At 41.2% G+C, this 24,803-nt stretch overlaps 1 protein-coding gene across 4 annotated transcripts in view; it reads right to left on the reverse strand.

The window, feature by feature from the left end:
- The window catches only part of SUN2 (Sad1 and UNC84 domain containing 2), a 213,860-nt gene that overhangs the window by 59,569 nt on the left and 129,488 nt on the right, over nucleotides 1-24,803 (reverse strand). For all 4 annotated transcript variants that reach the window (XM_077452306.1, XM_077452307.1, XM_077452304.1 and 1 more), the window contains exons 14-17: nucleotides 7,205-7,438; nucleotides 3,609-3,693; nucleotides 3,388-3,503; nucleotides 2,846-3,013 (exon numbers count right to left, since the gene is read on the reverse strand). In XM_077452306.1, coding sequence (XP_077308432.1) covers nucleotides 2,846-3,013; nucleotides 3,388-3,503; nucleotides 3,609-3,693; nucleotides 7,205-7,438 — 603 coding nt within the window. The remainder of the gene's footprint in view (nucleotides 1-2,845; nucleotides 3,014-3,387; nucleotides 3,504-3,608; nucleotides 3,694-7,204; nucleotides 7,439-24,803) is intronic.

Consider the following 24,803-nt stretch of genomic DNA (forward strand, 5'->3'; position numbering starts at 1 on the left):
AAAAATAAAAACCGCAGGGGTGATGAAATACCACCAAAAGAAAGCTCTATTTGTGGGAAAAAAAGGACGTCAATTTTGTTTGGGAGCCACGTCGCAGGACCGCGCAATTGTCAGTTAAAGCGACGCAGTGCCGAATCGCAAAAAGTGGTCTGGTCTTTGACCAGCAAAATGGTCCGGTCTGCAAGTGGTTAAGGAATAGGATGCCACTCACTACAGATCTCCCCCAGAGTGCATGTACCTTCCCCTCCAGGTGTGTGATGTTGTCACTGTTTGTATCGCTGTACAAAATGTTTTGTCATTGATTGACTTCTTCAGAAACAGCCGTTTTTTGCCAGCTTTAGTTAACCACTTGCCTACTGGGCACTTAAACCCCCCTCCTGCCCAGACCAATTTTCAGCTTTCGGTGCTCTCACACTTTGAATGACAATTACTCAGTCATGCAGCACTGTACCCAAATGATTTTTTGTCCTTTTTTCCCCCACAAATAGCGCTTTCTTTTGGTGGAATTTGATCACCTCTGGGGTTTTTATTTTTTGCGCTATAAATGAAAAAAGACCGAAAATTTGGAAAAAAAAAAAAAACGCATATTTCTTTGTTTCTGTGACAAAATTATGCAAATTATTAATTTTTCTTCATAAAATTTTCGCCACAATTTATACTGCTACATATCTTTGGTAAAAATAACCCAAATTAGTGGATATTATTTGGTCTTTCTGAAAGTTAGAGTCTACAATCTGTGGTGCGAATCGCACAAAATTGATCACATCTGATGTACTGGTGGTCTATCTCATTTCTTGCGACCCGAACAAGCCAGAAAAGTACAAATACCCCCCAAATGACCCCTTTTTGGAAAGTAGACATTCCAAGGTATTTAGTAAGAGGTATGGTGAGCTTTTTGATGCTGTCATTTTTCCCCACAATTCTTTGCAAAATTAAGATTGTTTATTTTTTATTTTTTTCCACAAAATTGTCATTGTAATAGGTTATTTCTCTCACATGGCATGTGTATACCACAAATGACACCCCCAAAAAAATTCTGCTACTCCTCCTGAGTATTAAAATACCACATGTGTGGGACTTTTTCACAGCCTGGCCACATAGAGAGGCCCAACATGCAGGGAGCGCCATCACCTGTTCTAGGAGCATAAATTTCACATCTAACGTGTTGACTACCTATTACACTTTTGAAGGCCCTGGAGCACCAGGACAATGACACGTGACACCGATGACAGATGGCCCTAATACGTGGCACTGATGACGCGTGACACTGATGACAGATGGCACTGATAAGTGGCATTGATGACACGTGACACTGACAACAGATGGCACGTGACACAGACAGGTGGCACTGATGACAAATGGCATTAATATGTGGCACTGATGACAGATGGCACTTATACGTGGCACTGATGACAGATGGCACTGGGGACAAATGGCACTGACAACAGGTGGCACTGGGGACAGATAGCACTAACAGGTGGCACTGGGGAGGCTGGCACTGGGGAAGGATGGCACTCGGCTGGGTGGCATGGCACTGGGGAGGATGGCACTTTTTTTAACTTTATTTTTTTAACTTACAGCCACTGCAGCTGTTGATCTCTCCCTTCTCACACTCTGTCTGTGTGAGGAGGGAGAGCTGCGCTGAGAGATGATCTCATATGTTTACATATGAGATCATCTCTCATTGGACACGGCGATCGCTCTGTAAACGGCTGCTGTGATTGGCCGTTTACAGCGATCTGTGACTGGCTGTGTCCAGGGGACATGGCCAGCACAGAAATTCCCCAATGTGTGCCTGCAGCGGCGCGCAGAGGGGAAGTAAACAGGAGGACGTCCAGGGACAGCCTCCCGGCAGTTAGCGTCTGCTCTGTAGCCGTCTTTCAGCTATAGGGCGGGTGCAAAGCGGTCAACTAATCAAATAAATCTGGTAAGTTTTTCTGTTGGGGAGATCTCTGGTGGTGGAAAACGGTGCCTATAAATCACGTGATTCAAGTGAGAATGAAAACTCATGAGTACTTTGAGTACCTATGTACTTTCAGTACCTATGTGTATGATTATATGTCAGTATTACATTGCATCTCCCTGTATGTTGTGGTCGTTCAGGTGCCTATCTAATAGTTTCTTGAAACTATCGATGCCTCCCTGCTGAAACTACCACCTGTGGAAAGGAATTCTACATCCTCGCCGCTCTTACAGTAAAGAATCCTCTACATAGTTTAAGGTTAAACCTCTTTTCTTCTCATTTTAATGAGTTGCCACAAGTCTTGTTAAACTCCCTTCCGCAAGTTGTTGAACATTTCAACTGAAGTTTTTTTGTTGTTTTGTTTTTTAATAGCTCTACATTTGCACAATATGTTTTTTGAATTAAACAGAGTGATTGCTGTTTTGTAGTTTATACATAGCTTATTGTATATCATTTCATGAAATTTTCACAGGTGCTAGTAATAATTGGAAACCATTTTTTTTTATCTCACAGCGTGGATTTGGATTTTAATTAATTGTAATTAACAGTGAAGACCTTGGACACTATTGCAAGATAAGTATCTAGGGAGGGTTAATGTGGGCTACATGAGCTTCAGGGTGGTAACCAAAAAGGATAAATGCACTTTCTTGGAAAGCTCACCTATCCTTAAAGATAAAACACTTCAAAAAGAGATTTGGACAAAATGCTACTTAGATAAGCCTGCTCCTGTCACAAGTAGCTGGTGTGCATTTAAAAAGCTGTGCAGCTTTCCGATGGGTTAAGGCCTTAGAATACACATAAAAACACTACTTTAAAAAGTTTTAATGCAATGCAGTACATTTTTAGTTATCTGGTTAGTTAGTCAATCAATCGTAGACTTACATATACAACGAAATCCTTTGGAGCACTTGAAATTGTGGACTTTGGAGACAAGGAACGAGGGATGTGATCTAATGTGACAGCTGTTGGTCGGATGCGACTAGACAGACGAACTACAGCATACCCTTGGGATCCTCTAAAAGCCCAACAGTTACCTGGGTTTGAATCTGGCTGGAAACATTAAACCAGAACAAGTTAGAGACATAATATCAGTAAATATTTAGACTAAAAAGGTAAAATTGAAGGAATTATAAAGTATTATTTATGTGGCTTGTCTTGAATTAAACAACCCATTTGCACATGGCTGTTTATTTAGTGCTATTTCTGACTGCTCACAGTAGTCACATTCAATTTGGGAGAAATTATTTCTATTTCTGTGAGATCCAAAAGACCAGAACACGACTCCTGGAGAGTTTGATGAACAATTTGAGCAACACAAGTAAAGTAAATCTTTGGATGCAACTAGTTTTTGTGTCTTTAATAATGCATATATTTGAGGGATTTAAGATGAATAATTATTCAGTGTTATAGCACTACGCTTTTACCTGAAGTATGACTCGTGGGGACTGTGACTGATACCATAGTGGAACCCCAAACAGACTGAGAAGGGCAGTTTTGGTTTCGTAGGTCTCAGAGCACCTAGTGTTTAGAACACTGGCTCCTACAAGAAAAGATATAAGATGAAAAAAATAAAAAATAAAATCAATAACACACATTTCAGTTTTTTGGTCTCATCTTTATGTCGGGCAAATGAAGACAAACCAACCTGAAGATTCCAGGGCATAATCCACCAAACCAATTCGGTCTTCACTATATCTCTGGAGGGCACGATTTACAATTTCATACACCTCCTAAAAATAATGAAAATGCTATAAGTTATGGAAGGGGTACATAGAAAGTGTTATACCTTTAATCATAGAAAAGAGAACTGAAGTAAATTCAACAAGCTGTATTAATTCTCTCATGCTGATCGTGTCAGATTTGCATCTCCTGCAAGAGGGAACAGGAATCTACTGTATCAGCATTGCGACTTAGAATTTAGTTTAACCCAAAGTATTTAATTTCTTTAGTGTGGACTGGAAATCATTAACAAATGCAGTAAGCCTCCCCCTTACCTTCAGGCTGGACTTCGTTGAGGTAAAGTACATGTTCTATAACGTGCTATCATAACAAATTAATTGGGCTGTGGTACGTTGCAGCGCCATTCACTCAAGATGCACATGCGTTAAATGCCCATTGAAGTGTACTAGCAGGTCATTCAAAGTAAATGGACTGCCTTAACACAATAAATGTTAACATGTTTGTGGAAACAAACCAGATCAGTAAATCCAGATCAGTAAATACAGCCTAAAGTTTCTAGGACATCATTCTATTTTAATCATTATACTAAAACTGCCACAAATCAGCAGATCTGGCTGTTATACACCTTTGTTCCTAGGCACCAGGTGACCTGATGTGCAAAAAATTGTGGCTGTACATGGCACACTCTGTCTACCTGGAAATTATTCAGCCTACAAAGTGGAGGCAGCTCATGTGTGGGCTTACACAATGCCTTGAAAAAGTATTCATACACCTTGAAAATTTCCATAATTTGTCATGTTACATACCTGAAAAGTGTGGCATGCATTTGTATTCTGCACCCCTGAGTCAATACTTTGTAGAACCACCTTTCACTGCAATTACAGCTGCAAGTTTTTTTGGGGATGTCTCTACCAGCTTTGCACATCTAGAGAATTACATTTTTGCCCATTCTTCTTTGCAAAATAGCTCAAGCTCTGTCAGATGGAGAGATGATCCATCTGAAATAGCTCAAGCTCTGTCAGATGGATGGAGAGCGTCTGAACAGCATTTTCAAGTCTTGCCACAGATTCTCAATTAGATTTAGGTATGGAATTTGACTGGGCCATTCTAACACATGAATCTGCTTTGATCTAAACCATTCAATTGTAACACTGGCTGTATGTTTAAGGTCATTGTCCTGCTGAAAAGTGAACCTCTGGTGCCAGTCTCAAGTCTTTTGCAGACTCTATAAATTAGGGGCATCGCGCGCCAATACACTTGAAAAAAAATGACACGTATAATCATTTGCAAAATAAAAGCTGCTCCCTAATAGTGTAGGAGTTCCTGTACTGTGAACAGTGAATATATATGTGAGGGGGCGCTAATACTGTGTAAATATTTCAATGGTAAACTAATAACTCATAAAAATAAAGTGCAAAGGTGCACAAATAAACAATTGCAAGGACATACAGTGGGGAAAATTATTATGTGATCCCCTGCAGATTTTGTACGTTTGCCCACTTACAAAGAAATTAATGGTTTATAATTTTTATCATAAATGTATTTTAAATGATAGAGACAGAATATCAACCAAAACTCCCAAAAAAAAAACACATGATACAAATGTTATAAAATGAGTTGCAGTTCAGTGTGTAAAATATGTATTTGATGGCCAAACAAAACATGACTTAGTACTTGGTGATGAAACCCTTGTTGGCAAGCACATAGGTAAGACGTTTTTTGTAGTTGGTGACCAGGTTTGCACGCATCTCAGGAGGTATTTTGGTCCACTCTTTACACATCTTCTCTAAATCCTTAAGGTGTCTTGGCTGTCTCTTGGCAACTCAAAGTTTCAGCTCCATACATTTTCTATAGGATTAGGGTCTGGAGACTGACTAGGTCACTCCATGACCTTGATGTGCTTCTTCTTGAGCCACTCCTATGTTGCCTTGGCGGTATGTTTTGGGTCATTGTCATACTGGAAGACCAATCTATAACTCTTCTTCAATGTTTTGGCTGAGGGAAGAAGGTTCTCATCCAAGACTTTACAATATGTGACCCTGTCCATTGGCCCCTCATTGCGGCAAAATTGGCCTGTACATTTAGCAGAGAAACAGCCCCAAAGCATAATGTTTTCACTTCTGTGCTCGACTGTAGGGATGCTGTCCTTAGGGTCATAGTCAGCATTTATCTTCCTCCAAACAGGCGATCCGAGTTAATGCCAAAGAGCTCAATTTTGCACAGAGGTGGAAACATTATGCTTTGGGGATGTTTCACTGCTACAGACCGACTTTGCTGCATTGAGGGGCCCATTGATGGGACCATGTATTGTAAACTCTTGGATGAGAACCTTCTCCCCTTAGTCAGAACACTGAAGATGGGTCATGGATGGGTCTTTCAGCATGACAATCACCCAAAACATACCACCAAGGCAGCAAAGGAGAAGCACATTAAGGTCATTGAGTGGCCAAGCCAGTCTTAAGACGTTAATCCAATAGAAAATGTATGGAGGGCGCAGAAACTTTGAGTTGCCAAGCGACAGCCAAGAAACCTTAAGGATTTAGAGAAGATCTTTAAAAAAGAGTGGCCCAAAATCCCTCCTGAGCTGTGAGCAAACCTGGTAACCAACTACAAGAAACATCTTACCTCTGTGCTTGCCAACAAGGGTTTCTCCACCAAGTATGAAGTCATGTTTTTCTTGGGGATCAAATACTTATTTTACTCATAAACTGCAACTCAATTGTTTTTTATGGATTTTTGGTTGATATTCTGTCTTTAGTGTTTAAAATACACCTATGATAAAAATAATAGCCCCTTAATTTCTTTACAAGTGAGCAAACTTACAAAATCTTCAGGGGATCAAAAATTTTTATTTTCCCCACTGTACTTCTGTGATACAGAAATAAAAGTGCAATATGCTTGAGCTGAAAATATGATCAAAAGAAAATGTGCAAAACATTAGCAATGGATCAAAAAAAATATATCAAGAAGTCCTTTTTAGAAAACAGTTCATAATTTCTTCTATATCAAATGTCTTCAATATTTTAACTTGTGGTAAACCATCAACAACTTGAATGTAATAAAAAAACACCCAAAAGTGCTCAGTTGAATGTCCACTCACCAGAAGACCAGGACCCCTTTAGTTAAAAAGGGGATCAAATAGCTTGCAATTGTTTGCTTATGCACCTTTGCACTTTATTGTTATGAGTTATTAGTTTACCATTGAAGTATTTACAAATTATTAGCGCCCCTCACATATATATTCACTTTTGCAGACTCTAACGGGTTTTCATCTAAGATTGCCCTGTATTTGGCTCCATCCATCTTCCCATCAACTATGACCAGCTTCCCTGCCCCTGCTGAAGTAAAGCATCCCCACAAAATGATGCTGTTACAACCATGTTTCACCCTGGGGATGGTGTGTTCAAATGGCCAGTAAACAGACACTTAATACCTGAACCTCACAAGAAACCAATTGGTGAATTTACAGATACAGCTAAAGTGCATATTTCAGTAGCCTGGTTTGGATACAGGAGCTACAAAAAAGAACTGTCAGAGGTGGTACAGTGAGATCTTTCCTACCTCCCGCGATACTCCGGACAGTCCGCTTGCCTGTATCTCCTTGTCTATGGTTATATGAGCCCGAGATCCCTGAAGTTTCCTGTCTGCAGCCACAGCAGCAAGGATTTTTTTTTCCAAATCCAATAAAGGTTTCTGCAGCTCATCCCGGCGGAGGAAGGTATTCGAGAGTGAACTGGAAACCATTTTTTCTGAGTTCAAGTTGCTCAGCAGCCAGGTTGGGAATAGAGTTTGCACCTAATAGAACACATATGTAGACACATTAATAGTGAAATAATGGGCATACACGTAATGATAAATGATCAGCTGATCATACATAAATCATGTTAAACAATACTTCAAGCGTAACTCCACTTTTGTTGAGAAAAAAAACATACCCCTCTGGGTGATCTATGTACACTGCAAGGATTATAATAACCTTTGTTGCAGATTCCTACCTTTTGTTATTCTGAAGAAATCACTGTTTGTTCCTCTGTGCCTCTGGGCTGATTGGGTCTAATGGGAGTGTTTTCATAATTATCTATCAGCTCTAATGAGAAAATCTGCTGGGCCTGTATCCCTTTAGACCTGTTCCTACAGGGAGTATCTCACCAAACACAAATTTTTTTGTGGCAAGGGATACCTGAAATCTGACTCGCATCTTAAGCAGACTTGTGGGAAAATTGGTGAGCCAATCACACAAGCAGGAAATTATGTTTCATGGGTATGTTCAGTACACACTGTGTACAGAACAACTCCAGGTAGCCATATTGCACTGCATTTACAGAAAATTACAGCAGCTGCAGATTGAAAAGGAAAGGTTTTAATAGCATTATATTACAATATGGCTTGCATCACAATTGTATATGCTATATTCTTTCTTTATTTGCATTTTTTTAGCTCATTAAAAGTGGAGTTACCCTTTCAATAGTGGTGGCTTTAATCTTTGCAATTTTAAGTAGTGATGTTTATTCCAGAAGTAAATGGAGAAAACCAAAAACAGGTTACAATAATGACTAGCATATAAGCACACCAGAGTATACAGATTGAAAGAGTATGTAATTCCAACATTTCATAATGGTGATATGTGCTTGCTGTACCATATACCTGTATGAAAAAAATAACCTTTTCTCAGTTAATTGCTTCTTTTGTGTGAAATCCTTTGATTTTCTGCCAGTTCCTCTGCTTTCCTATTAAAGAGATATTAATGTCTCGTTTTTTTTTTCTTTAAAATAACAAACACGTTATATACTTACCTGCTCTGTGCAATGGTTTTGCACAGAACATCCCGGATCCTCCAATGGCTCCCGCTGCTGCAAAAAAACAATCAAGAGTGCGAGTGCCCTCCACCACTGGATCTAGAGGGGGTAAGTATTGGGGGGGGGGGGGGGTCTGCAGCACACAAAAGTTTTTTTTACCTTCATGCATAGAACGCATGAAGGTAAAAAACCTTGTGCCTTTACAACCACTTTAAAAACTAACCACACAAAGCAAGAGAACACAACATTGTCAGTTCTCTAGCTGTGCTGATCCTGTGCTCTCCTCCAGTGATTAGAGTTGTCCTGCCCCCCTGCACAGCCTTTCACTTGGAAGCTCAGTGTACCTTTGCTCTTCTACGCCTATGGAGATTTTTTAAGTATCATAATCTGTCACCATTCCACGAACATGCTAATTTTTATTTTAATTTTTTAAACTTTTATTGTAAAGGTTTAAACGAACAGTGCATGAGAACAGAAATGCCAAATGATGATAGACAATAAAACAGTCAAACAGTAAACAATAAAACAATACAGTCAAAATATAATAAGGCAACGCAGATATACTAGATGCTCCAAATTCCTGTCCCCAAGTCTGGATCCCCAGGCGGGGGTTGTCCAGTAGTAAAACAATCAGGAATCAGAGGGGTATACCCAAGTCTGGGTGGGGATAAGGAATGTGCATCATATACAAACTGTATATCATCATAAAAGCTAACATTGAAAAATTAAATGAGAAATATTGTCTGTAAGGGAACAAAAAGAAACAAGACTAGATCTAAGCGTGCATGAAAACCCACTGTTAAGAAGACCATAATTGTTAGAATCAACTTAATCAAAATGGCGGGAAACTAACCATGGGTCCCATTTTGCATCAAAAGAGGTTTTGGATTTTTTTCACCATAATGTGGTCAATATGTGAGATTACGTGAGAGAAAGGTACCATATTGGATTTCCAATTTATGGCAATTGCCCATTGCATAGCTACACAGGTAGTGTGTAGGAGTCTCAATAAATATTTGGGGACATCAGGAATTTTATCGAACAGAAAGCAATGTTCGTGTGTCAAAACTAGATGACTGCCTGCCAATTTGTCAATTCGGGTATATAACCACGACTAATGACCAACGTCCGAAACGTGCAGGCTATTTTAAGGCTTTGTACATGTATTTAATAAATACCATTTTGGATGTCATCCTGAGTGCCGACCATCCCTTTCCTTATTCTGGTACGTTGCCGGTGTCAGCGGGGCTTTTATGTAGGAAGGTTGCAGCGCCTATACACCTGTTTTCCTAGGGTGAATAGCTCCCTCCAGGTAGACATAACAAAACAGTGTTGCGCTTCCTATATAACTCCCAATAAATCCTTAAATAAGAATATATGATTAACTTGCAATATAGCAAGACACTGAGTGCACAATCAAATATTCATTTTCCCTGACTAGGACTACTGAAAAATACACAATAATGGAATATACATGTTCCCCAAGTGGGAATAGTGAACAATAAAGATAAAGTCCACACACTCAAAAAATAAACAGAATAAAAATAATAGTCCGAATGCACAAATACAATCTTCAGAGTCTTCTGCACAAAAAAGCACACCACCAGTGCATAAACGTTGAAAATTCAAGTGCTCTCCTCCACCTCAATATCCTAGCCGCTCACCTCAGGTTCTGACCCGTTTCACCAGGTGGTTAGAAAAAGCAGGTTCCCTCTCTGGGATACAAACGGATCAGCTGGTCATGTAACTCCTATTCCTTCCTTGCTGCCTCCAGCTGATTATATGGATACCAACCAGTATAAATTCCCTCAATGGGGTCTGGCGCACATGGGAATAGAAAAGGCAAAATCTAGTGCTCTCTGTATAGCAAAACGGTTTATTTCCTCATTACAACATTAAAACGTTACTCACAAATGCAGCACTTAAAGTGGTTGTAAACCCTTACAAACCACTTTGACCTACAGGTAAGCCTAGATTAAGGCTTACCTGTAGGTCCAAGAAATATCTCATAAACCTATACGGTTTAGGAGATATTTACAAAAAGACAGGCACCGCTGTCTACGGCGCATGCACCGTAGACAGCGGCACGCAGGCGCACTGAGCAGACCGCAGATCACTGGGATATGCCGCTCGTGTCGGCTCCTGTGTGTATGCGCGGGAGTGATGTCATCGCGGCTCCGGCGAATCACAGCGCCGGAGCCACGAGACCCGGAAGTCACTCCAGGAAACATGGCAGCAGCGAAGATGAAGACAGAGGACCGCTTCGGGGGCTTCGTTCTTAGGTAAGTTATTCATAATGAGCTAGTATGCTATGCATACTAGCTCATTATGCCTTTGCCTTGCAGGTTGCATTTTTTTTTTAAATAGCCTTTACATCCTCTTTAAGCAGTGTGGGCTCAGGATGCATAGAAACAACAAGATGCTCACGGAATGACGCTGCCACTGCGACTCCTCACCCTTATACGCGTTACATCGAATGGGCTGCTACACCACCGTGGCTTTTTCAGTAAGGGCTGGAGATTGTAATCTATCATATTCCCAAAATTAGTGTAAAAAGGAAGCACGGAGAACACAGCCACGAAAACAGGAGGGGGAGACCTGAGAATAAACAGCATGGAGGCGTAAAGGGGTATAATACCAGCGTGTGAAAAGTTTCAATGCTGTTTCGCGTACTGTTAATGATTTTGTGCAATTACGCATATTAAGCCACCTAAACTCCCACTCCGGAATATCATTCCGCACCTAGCTCGCTCTCCCAGTTAGTCATATATAGTAATTTGGAGTCACCACTTAAAGTGGCCATACATTGGGGTTGCCAAATCATCCCTTTAATCCAGGACACATATTAATTACACAGGTTCTGAGGCTGATTTAATTACCACCTTAATCAGCCACAGAACCTGTGTAATTAATGTGTGTCCTGGATTAAAGGGATGATGTGGCAACCCTAATCTATGGCCACTTTAAGTGGCGACTCCAAATTATTATACATGACTAACTGGCAACCCTACCATAGATCTATAAAGACCGGAAATGAAGCCCTTTTGTCTGGGTGCATTCCTGCATATAAATTAAAAAGAAGTGTGGGCATCTGCCAGGACTAATGAAGAATAGGTTAGAAATAAAGAGTCCAATTTGTTGGTAATGATAGTATTCCTGAGGAGGGACATTTGTTTGGGTCTGCAACTGGGAAAAGGATATAAACTTTGATACATATTGAAGATCCATGACCGCAGTCAGGCCTTGGTCTATCCACCATTGGAATGCCCTTGGATCCTCAAAGACAGCGGGAAGTCTGGGATCCCCTAAGAATGGGAGCTTTAGAAATAAGTGACAATTTATTTCTATAGAGTCCACAATTTTAGTAATTGAGCAACCACTCAATATGTTCGATATCAGAGCCTTAGAGGACCATAAAAACCCTGGAAGGGAATATGGAGAGATAGCAGCCTGTTCAAACCTGAGCCAGGGGACATGAGATTCTTCAATATTCCAATGGGATAATTGTGTAAATCTACTGGCCAAATAACCATATTTGGGGAACTCCTAAACCCCCTGTTTTGTGGGAACGGTATAATACCGCCATGGCAAATCTAGGGGATTTACCTTGCCAAAAGTTATTCAGGTCGGTTGGATTTTAAGAAGAAAGGTCTTAGTAATAAAAACAGGTAAGGATCGAAATAGATATAGGAGTTTGGGGAGAACAGAAATTTTTATTGCTGTTAACCTACCAAGAAAGGAAATGTGATAGGCTGACCAGGTGTTGATTAGATGGTTAATTTTGGCCAATAAAGGAGGGAAGTTACTGTTAAATAACCGTTTATAGTCTCTAGGGAGTGTGATCCCCAGATAAGAAAGAGGATGATGCCAAAACAATAGGGAAAGATGCTTTAAATGTTTCCAGCTCAGAAGGGGTACAATTGACAGGGAGGGTCACCGATTTAGTCACATTAAACAGAGAGACACAATATTTTAGCAAATTTGGTTAAAATTCTGAGTAGATTAGGTAGTGGGATTTGTTAAAATAACACATTGTCTGCATACATACATACAGAATAATATTGTTGCCCAAACAAGTATCAGTGATGAAGCCCGACTGAAATGGCAAGATCAAAGAAGGGATAATGATAGCAAGGCAACCCGCAAGGATTCTGCCAACTACCTTAAGGTCATTGCTGATCACCAAGATAGGCCTATAATTTTGAGGTAGGGTGTGATCTTTATTGGGCTTTGAGATCAAAGACATATTCGCCAATAGCATTTCCTCAGGGAACGTATGCCCCTAAAGAATATAGTTAAAAAGCTGAACCAGTCTCAGGGACAGATGAGAGAAGAATTTTTTATAATACAGAGAGGTAAAAGCATCTGGACCTGGGGTCTCTCTTTAGGGATATGATAACCTTAGAGCCCTCGACCAGGGAAACTGGGGAGTTCAAGGTCTCCAATTGTGAAGGGGTAAGGGTAAGGATTGGGATAGAAGCAAACCAGGAATTAATATCTGCTGTGGGTTCAGTTTGATGGGAAGCTAAAAGGGGATGAATAGAAGTTTTGAAAATGTTTAAAAGCTCCTGCGGGTGGAATGTACTCAAACCTGCAGGGGTATGTAATTTATATACATGAGGGGGAGGGGCAGAGACTGGTTCAGCTTTCTGGCAAACATAGTGGAGTCGACATTACTATGCAATAGAAATCCTTAGACCACCTTAATGCTTTTTCTACCTTAGCTGAAAACAGGGAATCTAGTTCTAATCATTTCTGTTCAATGGAGTGTCTAGTAGAAACTGAATGAAGATCTGGGGGAAACCTTATACAAATAGTCTAATGCCCGAGTAAGGGATAAACAAAAATTATTATTAGCCTTATTCCGGGAAGATGCTAAACAAATTTATTTACCCCTCAAAATCTCTTTATGAGCAACCCAGTGGGGCTGATTTACAAAGCATTTGTGCCATGAGTTGCGGTGCACGCTGATGCGCAACGGCCGTTTTCGTATTCACAAAGCACGTGCGCCTGTAACACAGCGCAATTTCCCATTTACTATGAGCATGCCGGCACACGGACGACCGCGATCTGTGCGCCACTATAGACCTGGCGCACGACATCTTCAACTCAGAATTAAAAGAAGCTGGAAGTGCCAATATTATGGGGGTGATGTGAGGAATTATAGCTATGACTGTCCAAGTAACAACTATGCCCAAAATAGAACGGAAAATTAACTTTCTCTGAGCAAGCCTGCTGCACCTGCAAATACACTCGGAACTGCGCTAGGTCAATTTATGCACTGTGCATGCACAAGCGGCATTTGCGTCCATTCAAGTGCCCTGGTTCACTGCGTCGGCAAAATCTTAGTAAATGTCAAGCCATGTAGGTTCATTTGCATAAGTTGAACAGGCGCACCTCTCAACTTGACTTTTTTTTGCGTTGGTTCACTTCTATGGGTTTTTTTAAGGCTATTTGCACACAGGTCATGTTAGAATTAAGAAATGCCCTTCAGGTCTGATATGGATATTAAGGGGAACCCCGCGCCAAAAAAAAATATATGGCATGGGGATCCCCCTCAAAATCCATACCAGACCCTTCAGGACTGGCATGGATTTTAAGAGGAAACCCACGCCAAAAAAAAATGGTGTGGGGGTCCCCCTCAAAATCCATACCAGACCCTTATCCAAGCACGCAACCTGGCAGGCCGCAGGAAAAGAGGGGGGGACGAGAGATCGCCCCCCCTGAACAGTACCAGCCCACATGCCCTTAACAGTGGGAGGATGCTTTGGGGTCCCCCACAAAGCACCTTGTCCCCATGTTGATGAGGACAAGGGCCTCATCTCCACAACCCTGGCCGGTGGCCAGTGACCCTGGCCGGTCTACGGGCGGGGGGCTTATCGGAATCTGGAAGCTCCCTTTAACAAGGGGACCCCCCAGATCCGACCTCCCCCTGTGTGAAATGGTAAGGGTGTACAAAAGTACCCCTACCATTTCACAAAAAAAGTGACAAAAGTGTTAAAAATGACATGAGACAGTCTTTGACAAGTCCTTTATTAAAGTCTTCTTTCATCTTCTTTCTTCTGGTCTTCTTCCTTTCATCATCCTTCGGTTTCTTCCTCCATCTTCTTCTTCCTCCGATTCGCTTCTGCTTGCTCCTGTGTTCTCATCCGGCATCTTCCTCCACGGCATCTCTTCTTTGTTCTCGGGCCCCTACGCACAATGGAAGGTCTTATATAACGGAGCCACCTGGTGACCCTGCCCCCTCTGATGCATGGAACCACCCTCCGTTATATAAGACCTGTCAGAAGAAGAGAAGCGTCACACAGCGGGAGCCTCCCATTTCGTGGAGAGGCCCGAGAATGAAGAAGAGATGCCGTGGAGGAAGATGCCGGACGAGAACACCGGAGCAAGAAGAAGCGGATCGGAGGAAGAAGAAGATGGAGGAAGAAACCAAAGGATGAAGAAAGGAAGACCAGAAGAAAGAAGATGAAAGAAGACTTTAATAAAGGACTTGTGAAAATTGAATACTGTCCGTGATACTTTTTTTATTAGCACTAACAATTTTTCAGGACAAGCTTTCGGGGTATGTCCCCTTCTTCAAGGTCCAAGCAGTACAAGGGGGCTTCCAGATGCTGATAAGGCCCCCCGCCCGCAGACCCCCACAACCACCAGCCAGGGTTGTGGGGGTGAGGCCCTTGTCCTCATCAACATGGGGACAAGGTGCTTTGGGGGGACCCCAAAGCATCCCCCCAATGTTAAGGGCATGTGGCCTGGTACGGTTCGGGGGGGGGCGATCGCTCTTCCCTCCTCTTCCCCCCCTCTTTTCCTGCGGCCTGCCAAGTTGCGTGCTCGGATAAGGGTCTGGTATGTATTTTGAGGGGGGCCCCCACGCCATTTTTTATTTTTTTTTGGTTTGGGGTTTTTCCTTAAAATCCATGCCAGACCTGAACGGAAATACCCCGATGAAGTCACGACCTGTGACGTAATGCATTGGGAAGTTACCGGATTAAGGAGCAACCGGAAGTGACGCATAGAGATGTTTGTAACACCGCACATTGTTTGCTCTGCCTGCCGTTTTCAGCATTGTTGTAAGTAGCCATTTTTTAACCACTTCAGCCCCGGACCAATAAACACCTTAAGGACCAGAGGTCTTTTTCCAATTTCGCACTGCGCTGCTTTAACTGGTAATTGCGCGGTCATGCAATATTGCACCCAAACAAAATTTGCGTCCTTTTCTTCCCACAAATAGAGCTTTCTTTTGATGGTATTTGATTGCCTCTGCGATTTTTTTTTTTTGCGATATAAATGGAAAAAGAGCGAAAATTTTGAAAAAAAAAGATATTTTCTTCTTTTTGTTATAAGAAAAATCGAATAAACTAAATTTTAGTCATACATTGAGTGCAAAATTTATTCAGCCACATGTCTTTAGTAAAAAAAATGTCAATAAGCGTATATTTTTTGGTTTGCGCAAAAGTTATAGCGTCTACAAACTAGAGTACATTTTCTGGAATTTACACAGCTTTTAATTTATGACTGCCTATCTCATTTCTTGAGGTGCTAAAATGGCAGGGCAGTACAAACCCCCCCCCAAATGACCCCATTTTGGAAAGTAGACACCCCAAGGAAATTGCTGATGGGTATGTTGAGCCCATTGAATATTTATTTTTTTTGTCCTAAGGGATTGAATAATTACAAAAAAAAAAAAAAAAAATTTTACAAAAAGTTGTCACTAAATGATATATTGCTCACACATGCCATGGTTATATGTGGAATTGCACCCCAAAATATATTCCGCTACTTCTCCCAAGTATGGGGATACCACTTGTGTGGGGCTTTTTGGGAGTCTAGTTGCGCACGGCACCCCGAAAACCAATCACCACCTTCAGGATTTCTAAGGGTGCAAATTTTTGATTTAACTCCTCACTACCTATGACAGTTTCGAAGGCCATAAAATGCCAAAATAGCACAAAACCCCCCAAAATGACCCCATTTTGGAAAGAAGACACCCCAAGCTATTTACTGAGAGGCATGTTGAGTCCATGGAATATTTTATATTTTGCCACAAGTTGCGGGAATATTACAAACTTTTTTTTTTTGCACAAAGTTGTCACTAAATGATATATTGCTCACACATGCTATGGGCATAAGTCAAATTACACTCCAAAATAAATTCTGCTGCTTCTCCCGAGTTCGGGGATACCACATGTGGGGGACTTTTTGGGAGCCTAGCCACGTACAGGACCCCGAAAACCAAGCACTGCCTTCCGGATTTAAATATAAATTGCTACCAAAAAAACTGTTAGCGATCGCAGGGATCAGGCCTGACTCTGCGATCGCTGCAGTTATGTGTTTAGTGTTTTGTAAGTGACAGTGATCGATCGATACTGCACTTGGGTGGGCTGGGCAGAGGGGCAAAACGCAGGTGCTAGCAGGTATCTGGGCTGATCCCGCTAACAATGCGTTTTTTTGGAACCCTGAACTGCTGGGGACGCTAGTATAGATCTGATCAGATCAGATATTGATCTGTTCAGATTCTATACCACTACGGGAGGTGTATGCTTTGTGCGTGGGTGTTAGCGGTACTGGCACTAACCTAGCGCTGCCTGGGGCGACGCAGACCCTGACCCTAAAACCTAATTGATATCACCCGCCGGGTGATCAGGGGGTTAAACCTTTATTGGGTAATAAATGGTGGGTGCCCTGATGCTATAAAAAGCAAACTAACCAGAGTCACCCGTAACACTTATACGGTGATCAGTGGTGAAAGGGTTAACTAGGGGCAATCAGGGGGTTCAAATTTTTATTAGGTAGTATATGGGGGTCCCTGGCGCTATATAAAAACCTGACGGGGAACCTAAATAACTAATTGGCTAACCAGCGTCACCAGTGACACTTATACTGTGATCGCTGGTGAAAGGGTTAACTAGGGGCAATCAGGGGGTTAAAACCATTATTGGGTAGTATATCGGGGTACCTAGCGCTATAAAAACCTAGCGGTGAACCTAAAAAAATAACTAGCTACCTAGCGACAGTAGCGACACTGATGCAGCGATCAGAAAAATTATCGCTTAGTGACACTGGCAAAAGGAGGTGAAAGGGTTAACTAGGGGCAATCAGGATGTTAAAACCATTATTGGGTAGTATATCGGGGTACCTAGCGATATAAAAACCTGGCGGTGAACCTAAAAAAATAACTAGCTATCTAGCGACAGTAGCGACACTGATGCAGCGATCAGAAAAATGATTGCTTAGTGACACTGGCAAAAGGGGGTGAAAGGGTTAACTCTAGGGGCAATCAGGGGGTTAAATCTTTATTGGGGGGTGATAGGGGGCTACCCTGGACCTAACACTAACTGCCCTGACAGTTTTTACTTTTACAACTGACACTGAATGCATTGATCAGTAAAGAAATGATCAATGCAATCAGTGACACTGTGACTGGGGGGGAGGGGGGGCGGGGGGCGATCGGGGGGGGGGGGGGGGGTTTGTGTACCTATGTGTGCCTACATGTCAGTGTAGTGTTGGTGCACACTTACTTTTAGTCTTCTCCTCGTAGTCCGGTCAAAAAGACCGCCCCGAGGAGAATGACATCACTTCCTCCTTCCTGTGTAAACAATACACAGTGGGAGGAAGTTCGTCATTGGCCAGGAGCGATCGAGAGGGGGTGGCCAGAAACCAACGGCCATCCCCTCATCACGGATCGCTCCCGGAGGGAAACGGACCGCCGTATCGGACCCCCCACCCGCTGGAAGGCAGGCACGTACATGTACGTGCTTGTGCCTGCCTGTGCCATTGTGATGACGTACAATGGCAATACGGCGGTCCTTAAGTGGTTAAACATAAATAAACCTATTTGAGACATATTACGCTATAGAATCTTCCTGCTTATTCCCCGCTTTCATTTGCCGTGGATGAATGGGCGAACTAACCAACTGGGAGCCATTATTGCAACACAGCACTCTTAAGGACATCATCCCTGGTTACCACACTCAGAAGGGCTCATAATTAGAATATCTGAGTGGCATTTCTTACCCATTTAGAGGTAAGCGCATAGAGAGCACTGAGTGGAGCACATGAAGAGTACACAGTAGATGTCACCTGAAGAGTTTGCCTGTCACATTGCTGCACACCAGTACTTTTTGCACTAATTTGCACTTTACTGTTTATGGATGAACTTTTATGGGTATCACTACTCAATATAAATTGGACTGTATTGGTACGCTTACACACTTAAAGGTGTACACAAAGGATCATTTGATACTCGGCACTTTATGATAATCTTGCACCATTTGCACTATTTAGTGTTTGTTCAATTATTTAATATTCAGCACCTAATGGTGATTTTTTGCACTATATTGTTTGTTTTAATAATCAGCACAGCAGCAGCTATTTTATTTACTTTATGAATTTATGGTAATGTGTTGCGCATTTTTTGAAAATAATTTATTTGCGTAGTTTGCACAGTAGCAGTTTGCACAGCAGCTAAATAATTACATGCGCAGCAAATAATTTATTTGCATAGTTTACACGGTAGCAGTTTGCACAGCAGCTAAATAATTGCATGCACAGCAGCAATTTGCACTAGGACCCACCATTGGTATAATTATTGATTTATTTCACTTATCTATGAGGTAGAATACATATAATTATCAAACATATTCCATCTTTGTAGTAATATATGGTATATAGTTTGTGCTGATCACCTTTTTTATTTAGACTTGGGGAATGATTTAGAATGTGCTGTGGGTGCACTTCTATCCAGTGAAGTGATGGAAGTGCCACCATATTAAAATCACCTCCAATTATCATATGGGGAGATTGGTACTTCGTAAGTTGCTCAAAAATGTTTGTATAGAAGGAGGCAGAGGAATCATTGGGAGCATATAAACTATTAATTGTGAGGTCACAACCAAGAAGAGTACCTTCAATAATAACAATTAGACTTTCTTTATCTTCATAGACTTGTTTGACTTCCATTGGAAACAAATTATTAAGGAATATGGCAGCACTTCTGCTTTTAGAAGAATGCACCATGTAAAAAGACTGCCGATGTGCTTGATGTAAAAATTTTGGGTGGGAGAGATTAGTGAAATGTGTTTCCTATATTAATAACATTTTTGCTCCAAGGAGTTTATAATAATAAAAGGCTTTACGTCTTGTTAGGGGAAATGAACCCCTGTACATTATGGGAAATGCACTTAATAGTCAAAGGTCAATCTATAGACATAGCACTGCAGAAAGGGGTGGAGCAAGTGATAAAGGTGCCCAAGCGTGAATAGAGGTTCCAATCATTCTCAGAAGGTGATGCCATACCTGACCTACAAGGTGAATAACCCAGTGTAGCTACAAGACCACATATAGAAAACCATGGTACCAAATCTTTGCTAGAGATATAAAACTTGAAAAAATACATTATATAAAAACAAAATTTTGTTAGACTTTGTTCAGGGTTGCCTGACAAGTTGCAATCGCTGCCATTACCTCCTGAAAGCCGGGCTGTGTCTCAGTTGACTGGTCCTCCATGTCCGTTTGTGACGCCATATCGTCCAGCTATTTGGAGAGGTCCGCCATGTGCGGGTCCACTTGCTGGGCTGTATCTTCCGCAATCGGTGGGAAACGGAGCCTCTTACCCCCTGCACCTTGTTTTATATGGCATCTCCGTAAGAAGAGTGCCTTTCAAATAAATAATCTGTCATGAGTCAGGAAATATGTAGGGTAACCAGTAGAGCCCTGGATCCTGTGTTCTTTCAGGTTACCACCACAGCCATGCCCCTCGTTAGACTTTAGTAGTAGAATGTGCAACACATCCTGATAATCGAAAATCAGAACTGAGACAAAAAAGTCCCGAACTCAGTTGACAGAATACCAAAAGATAAACTGAACCAAGACATTTTTTTTTTTAATGGAGCACATACGCAGGGCGTTGTATCCACCATAGGGGTCTGACTTTAGCCAATTTCATGTCGGGCTCTCCGACACTCTCCTGGGTGAAGGCATATGCCAAATTAGCGATGGTCTGGGAGTAGAGGGTGGACGAGGTATAGCATCAGCCTCCATGAGACCCAATTTCACCAGGATTTCTTGGCCTTCCAAGATGGTAGTAGCTACATACATGGACCCATTATGCGGAAACCCCCAATGGTAGTGAATGCAAGCTGATCGAAGTGCAGAAGTGGTATCCTTCATGTTGCTGCACCTATCCAGGGTCGCAGGTGAGATATCGGGAAGATTTGCATCCTGTGGCCATCAGCCATTATGTTAGGTGTAATTCTGGCTGCCACAGAATCTCCTCCTTCTCCGGGAAGTCCTTCATACAACACACGTCACATGTGAAAGATGCTAATTCTTGGTCAGGCAGAAGGGATTTTAAGAAATAGACTAAAAGCTGATGGGATCAGGTCTGTGACCGACTAAGGGATACCCCAACAATTGGAAAGGTGATTCATCAGAGAAAATTACTTTACCCCAGTCCTCAACAGTCCGATACCTGTACCTTTTGCAGAATATCAGTCTGCCCCTGATGTTTTTCCTGGAGATAAGTGGCTTCTTTGCTGCCCTTCTGGAAACCAGGCCATCCTCCAAAAGCCTCCACTTCACTGTGCGTGCAGATGTACTCATACCTGCTGCCATTCCTGAGCAAGCTCTGCATCAGTGGTGCCCGAATCCTGGAGCTGAATCAACTGTAGAAGACGATCCTGGCGCTTGCTGGACTTTCTTGGGTGCCCTGAAGCCTTCTTCACGAATGCAGTGGAAGTGTTTTTTATGGCATTAAGTTAATTTTGATGGCAAAGCGGGACTTTGCAATTCATCTGATCATTCTTCATAACATTCTCGAGTATATGCAAATTGCAATCAGAAAAACTGAGGCAGCAGACTGTGAAAAATGAATGTGTGTCATTCTCAAAACTTTTGGATACGGCTGTATATATACAGTATCTCACAAAATTGAGTACACCCCACACATTTTTGTAAATATTTTATTATAACTTTACATGTGACAGCACTGAAGAAATGGCACTTTGCTACAATGTAAAGTAGTGAGTATACAGCTTGTGAAACACTAAATTTTCTTTCCCATCAAAATAAAGAAACACACAGCCATCAATGTCTAAACTGTTTGCAACAAAAGCGAGTACACCCCTAAGTGAAAATGTCCAAGTTGGGCCCAAAGTGTCAATATTTTGTGTGGCCACCATTACTTTGCAGCACTGCCTTAACCCCTCTTGGGCATGGAGTTCACCAGAGCTTCACAGGTTGCCACTGGAGTCCTCTACCACTCCACCTTTACGACATCAGAGCTGGTGGATGTTAGAGATCTTGCGCTCCTCCACCTTCTATTTGAGGATGCCCCACAGATGCTCAATAGGGTTTAGGTCTGGAGACATGCTTGGCCGCCAGTCCATCACCTTTACCCTCAGCTTCTTTAGCAAGGCAGTGGTCATCTTGGAGGTGTGTTTGGGGTTGTTTTCATGTTGGAATACTGCCCTGCAGCCCAGTCTCCGAAGGGAGGGGATCATGCTCTGCTTAGTATGTCACAGTACATGTTAGAATTCATGGTTCACTCAATGAACTGTAGCTCCCCAGTGCCAGCAGCAAGCAAGGAGCCCCAGACCATGACACTCCCACCACTATGCTTGACTCTAGGCAAGGCACACTTGTCTTTGTACTTCTCACCTGGTTGCAACCACACACGCTTGACACCATCTGAACCAAATAAGTTTATCTTGGTCTCATCAGACCACAGGACATGGTTCCAGTAATCCAAGTCCTTATGGCAGAAAATGGAAAAAGGACGGCCACATTCCAAAAAAAATGCCTTTATTAAATAAAGCTTAATCCATACATCAGAGACAAAGGTCCAGATGATACCTGATGCATTGTGCACGGTTAATGGCGCTTAATCATAGCTGTATGACTACTGATCGCAATTTGTCTTTTATACACAACAAAATTATATATGGTGGTCACCTGACCAATTGTATCCAATCCAGATAGCGATCAGCTATGGTCCTGCAAAAACCATTCACACATGTGGGGGGAAGAGTAATCATGGAGGTGATCAAGGCAACCAATATATTAAATAATTTCAACCCATGAAAGAAAAGGGAACTAAATAATAAACATTTATTGGAGTGACCTCATAAATTCAGGGTTAGATTAGTGGGCTGCAACAGACTCCTTGGCACTCCGTACATATAATATATTTCTAAATAAAATACATAACACACAATATTCAGATGTGTGCCAAATATACAATAAAATCATTAAGTGAGGTATAAACATCAATAACTGTGCAAAACAATATATGTAATATATAAAAATGTGTTAGAAGATTCAAAAAATGTGTGTATTCATATCATTACGTGTATGTGGCTAAATATTGATGTGCGATATTCAAGATGAAAGAAAAACAAAGCAAAATGCTTCACCCATGAAATAGGACAATAGTAGACACACACACGGAAGTAAACACACATGTAAATGGGGACCCTTACATGATAGAAAAGGCAGGTCAGGAACATAACTGTTTTATATTATGTGTGGAATGAGAGAATATTGATCCTCAACAACCTAAATGTGGCCACATGCCACATAAGCCCCCCCATAATATATGTGTCCAAGTAACTCCAGATGTTTCGTTTTTGTGTAAAATTAGAATATTAAATGTTCACTTCAAGATGTTATCGTTAATAAAGTCCTAGTGTGTTATAACAATAGAACAAAGTGAAGTTAAATGACTATGTGAGGGAGAAAAGGAACGGTTTATACAAGGTAAAATTAAACTAAATAGATGGGAATGGGGGGCAAACGCCCTAAATATGCCTTAAAATAGAATTTTTTTAGGAATTGGACAATTGCCTCAGCATCAGGCACCATGGCTATCACAGCCTCACATTCATCCCCGGAACCCACTGATTCACAGATCGGTGGTGATCATTCAATGTATGGCCAGAATGTCAACATGCACAGAAACCCTCACAAGTCTAGCAAAAAGAAAAAGAAGAAAGAAGGAAAACAAGATGGGGAGGAAAGAAACACAAGCAGTGTAAAAAATCCCTGTTATCCATTACGGGATCAAACACTACTGTTCTAAATTTATCACAAAGACTGCTAGATGACTGAGATTTCTCTCCTACGAAAAGGACTTAATTTTTGTTCTACTAAACGCTTTGATTTGTTTAGAAATTTATTAAATCTGAATACATTTGCACGCTTGCTGGCATTAAAGAAACATTACTTTAACCACTTGACCACTGGGCACTTAAACACCCTTAATAACCAGACCAATTTTCAGCTTTCGGTGCTCTCACATTTTGAATGACAATTACTCAGTCATGCAACACTGGACCTATATGAAATGTTTGTCCTTTTTTCACACAAATGGAGCTTTCTTTTGGTGGTATTTAATCACCGTTCGGTTTTTTATTTTTTGTGCTATAAAAGAAAAAATACAGAAAATTCTGTAAAAAAATGAATTATTCTTTGTTTCTGTTATAAAATTTAGCAGATTAGTAATTTTTTCTTCATAAATTTTGGCCAAAATTTATACTACTACATATCTTTGGTAAAAAAATAAGTACAAATTGGTGGATATTATTTGTTTTTTGTGAAAGTTATAGAGTCCACAAGCTATGGTGCCAATATCTGAAAATTGATCACACCTGAAGTACTGACGGCCTATTTAAATTCTTGAGACCTTAACATGCCAGAAAAGTACAAATACCCCCCAAATGACCCCTTTTTGGAAAGAAGACATTCCAAGGTATTTAGTAAGAGGCATGATGAGTTTTTTGAAGTTGTCATTTTTTCCCCACAATTCTTTGCAAAATCAAGATTTTTTTTTACTTTTTTTTTTTTCCTCACAAAATTGTCATATTATCAGTTTATTTCTCACACACAGCATATGCATACCACAAATTACACCCCAAAACACATTCTGCTATTACTCCCGAGTACGGCGATACCACATGTGTGAGACTTTTACACAGTCTGGCCACATACAGAGGCCCAACATGCAGGGAGCACCATCAGGCGTTCTGGAGCACCCAGGACAATTCTGGCATTTCTCTCCTACATGTAAAAATCATCATTTATTTGCTAGAAAATTACATAGAATCCCAAAACATTATATATGTTTTTTTTAGCAAACACCCTGGAGAATACAATGGTGGTCGTTGCAACTTTTTATCTCGCACGGTATTTTTGCGCAGCAATTTTTCGAATGCTTTTTTTTGGAAAAAAAACTGTTTTGTGCTTAAAAAAAATAAAAAATAAAAAACACAGTAAAGTTAGGCCAATTTTTGCATAATGTGAAAGATGAAGTTACGCTGAGTAAATAGATACCGAACATGTCACTCTTCAAAAATTGCACACGCTCGTGG

Source organism: Lithobates pipiens, unplaced genomic scaffold, assembly GCF_037356315.1.
Source record: "Lithobates pipiens isolate NorthernLeopardFrog02 unplaced genomic scaffold, aLitPip1_a1.2 Scaffold_23, whole genome shotgun sequence".
NCBI classification, from domain to species: Eukaryota; Metazoa; Chordata; class Amphibia; order Anura; family Ranidae; genus Lithobates; species Lithobates pipiens.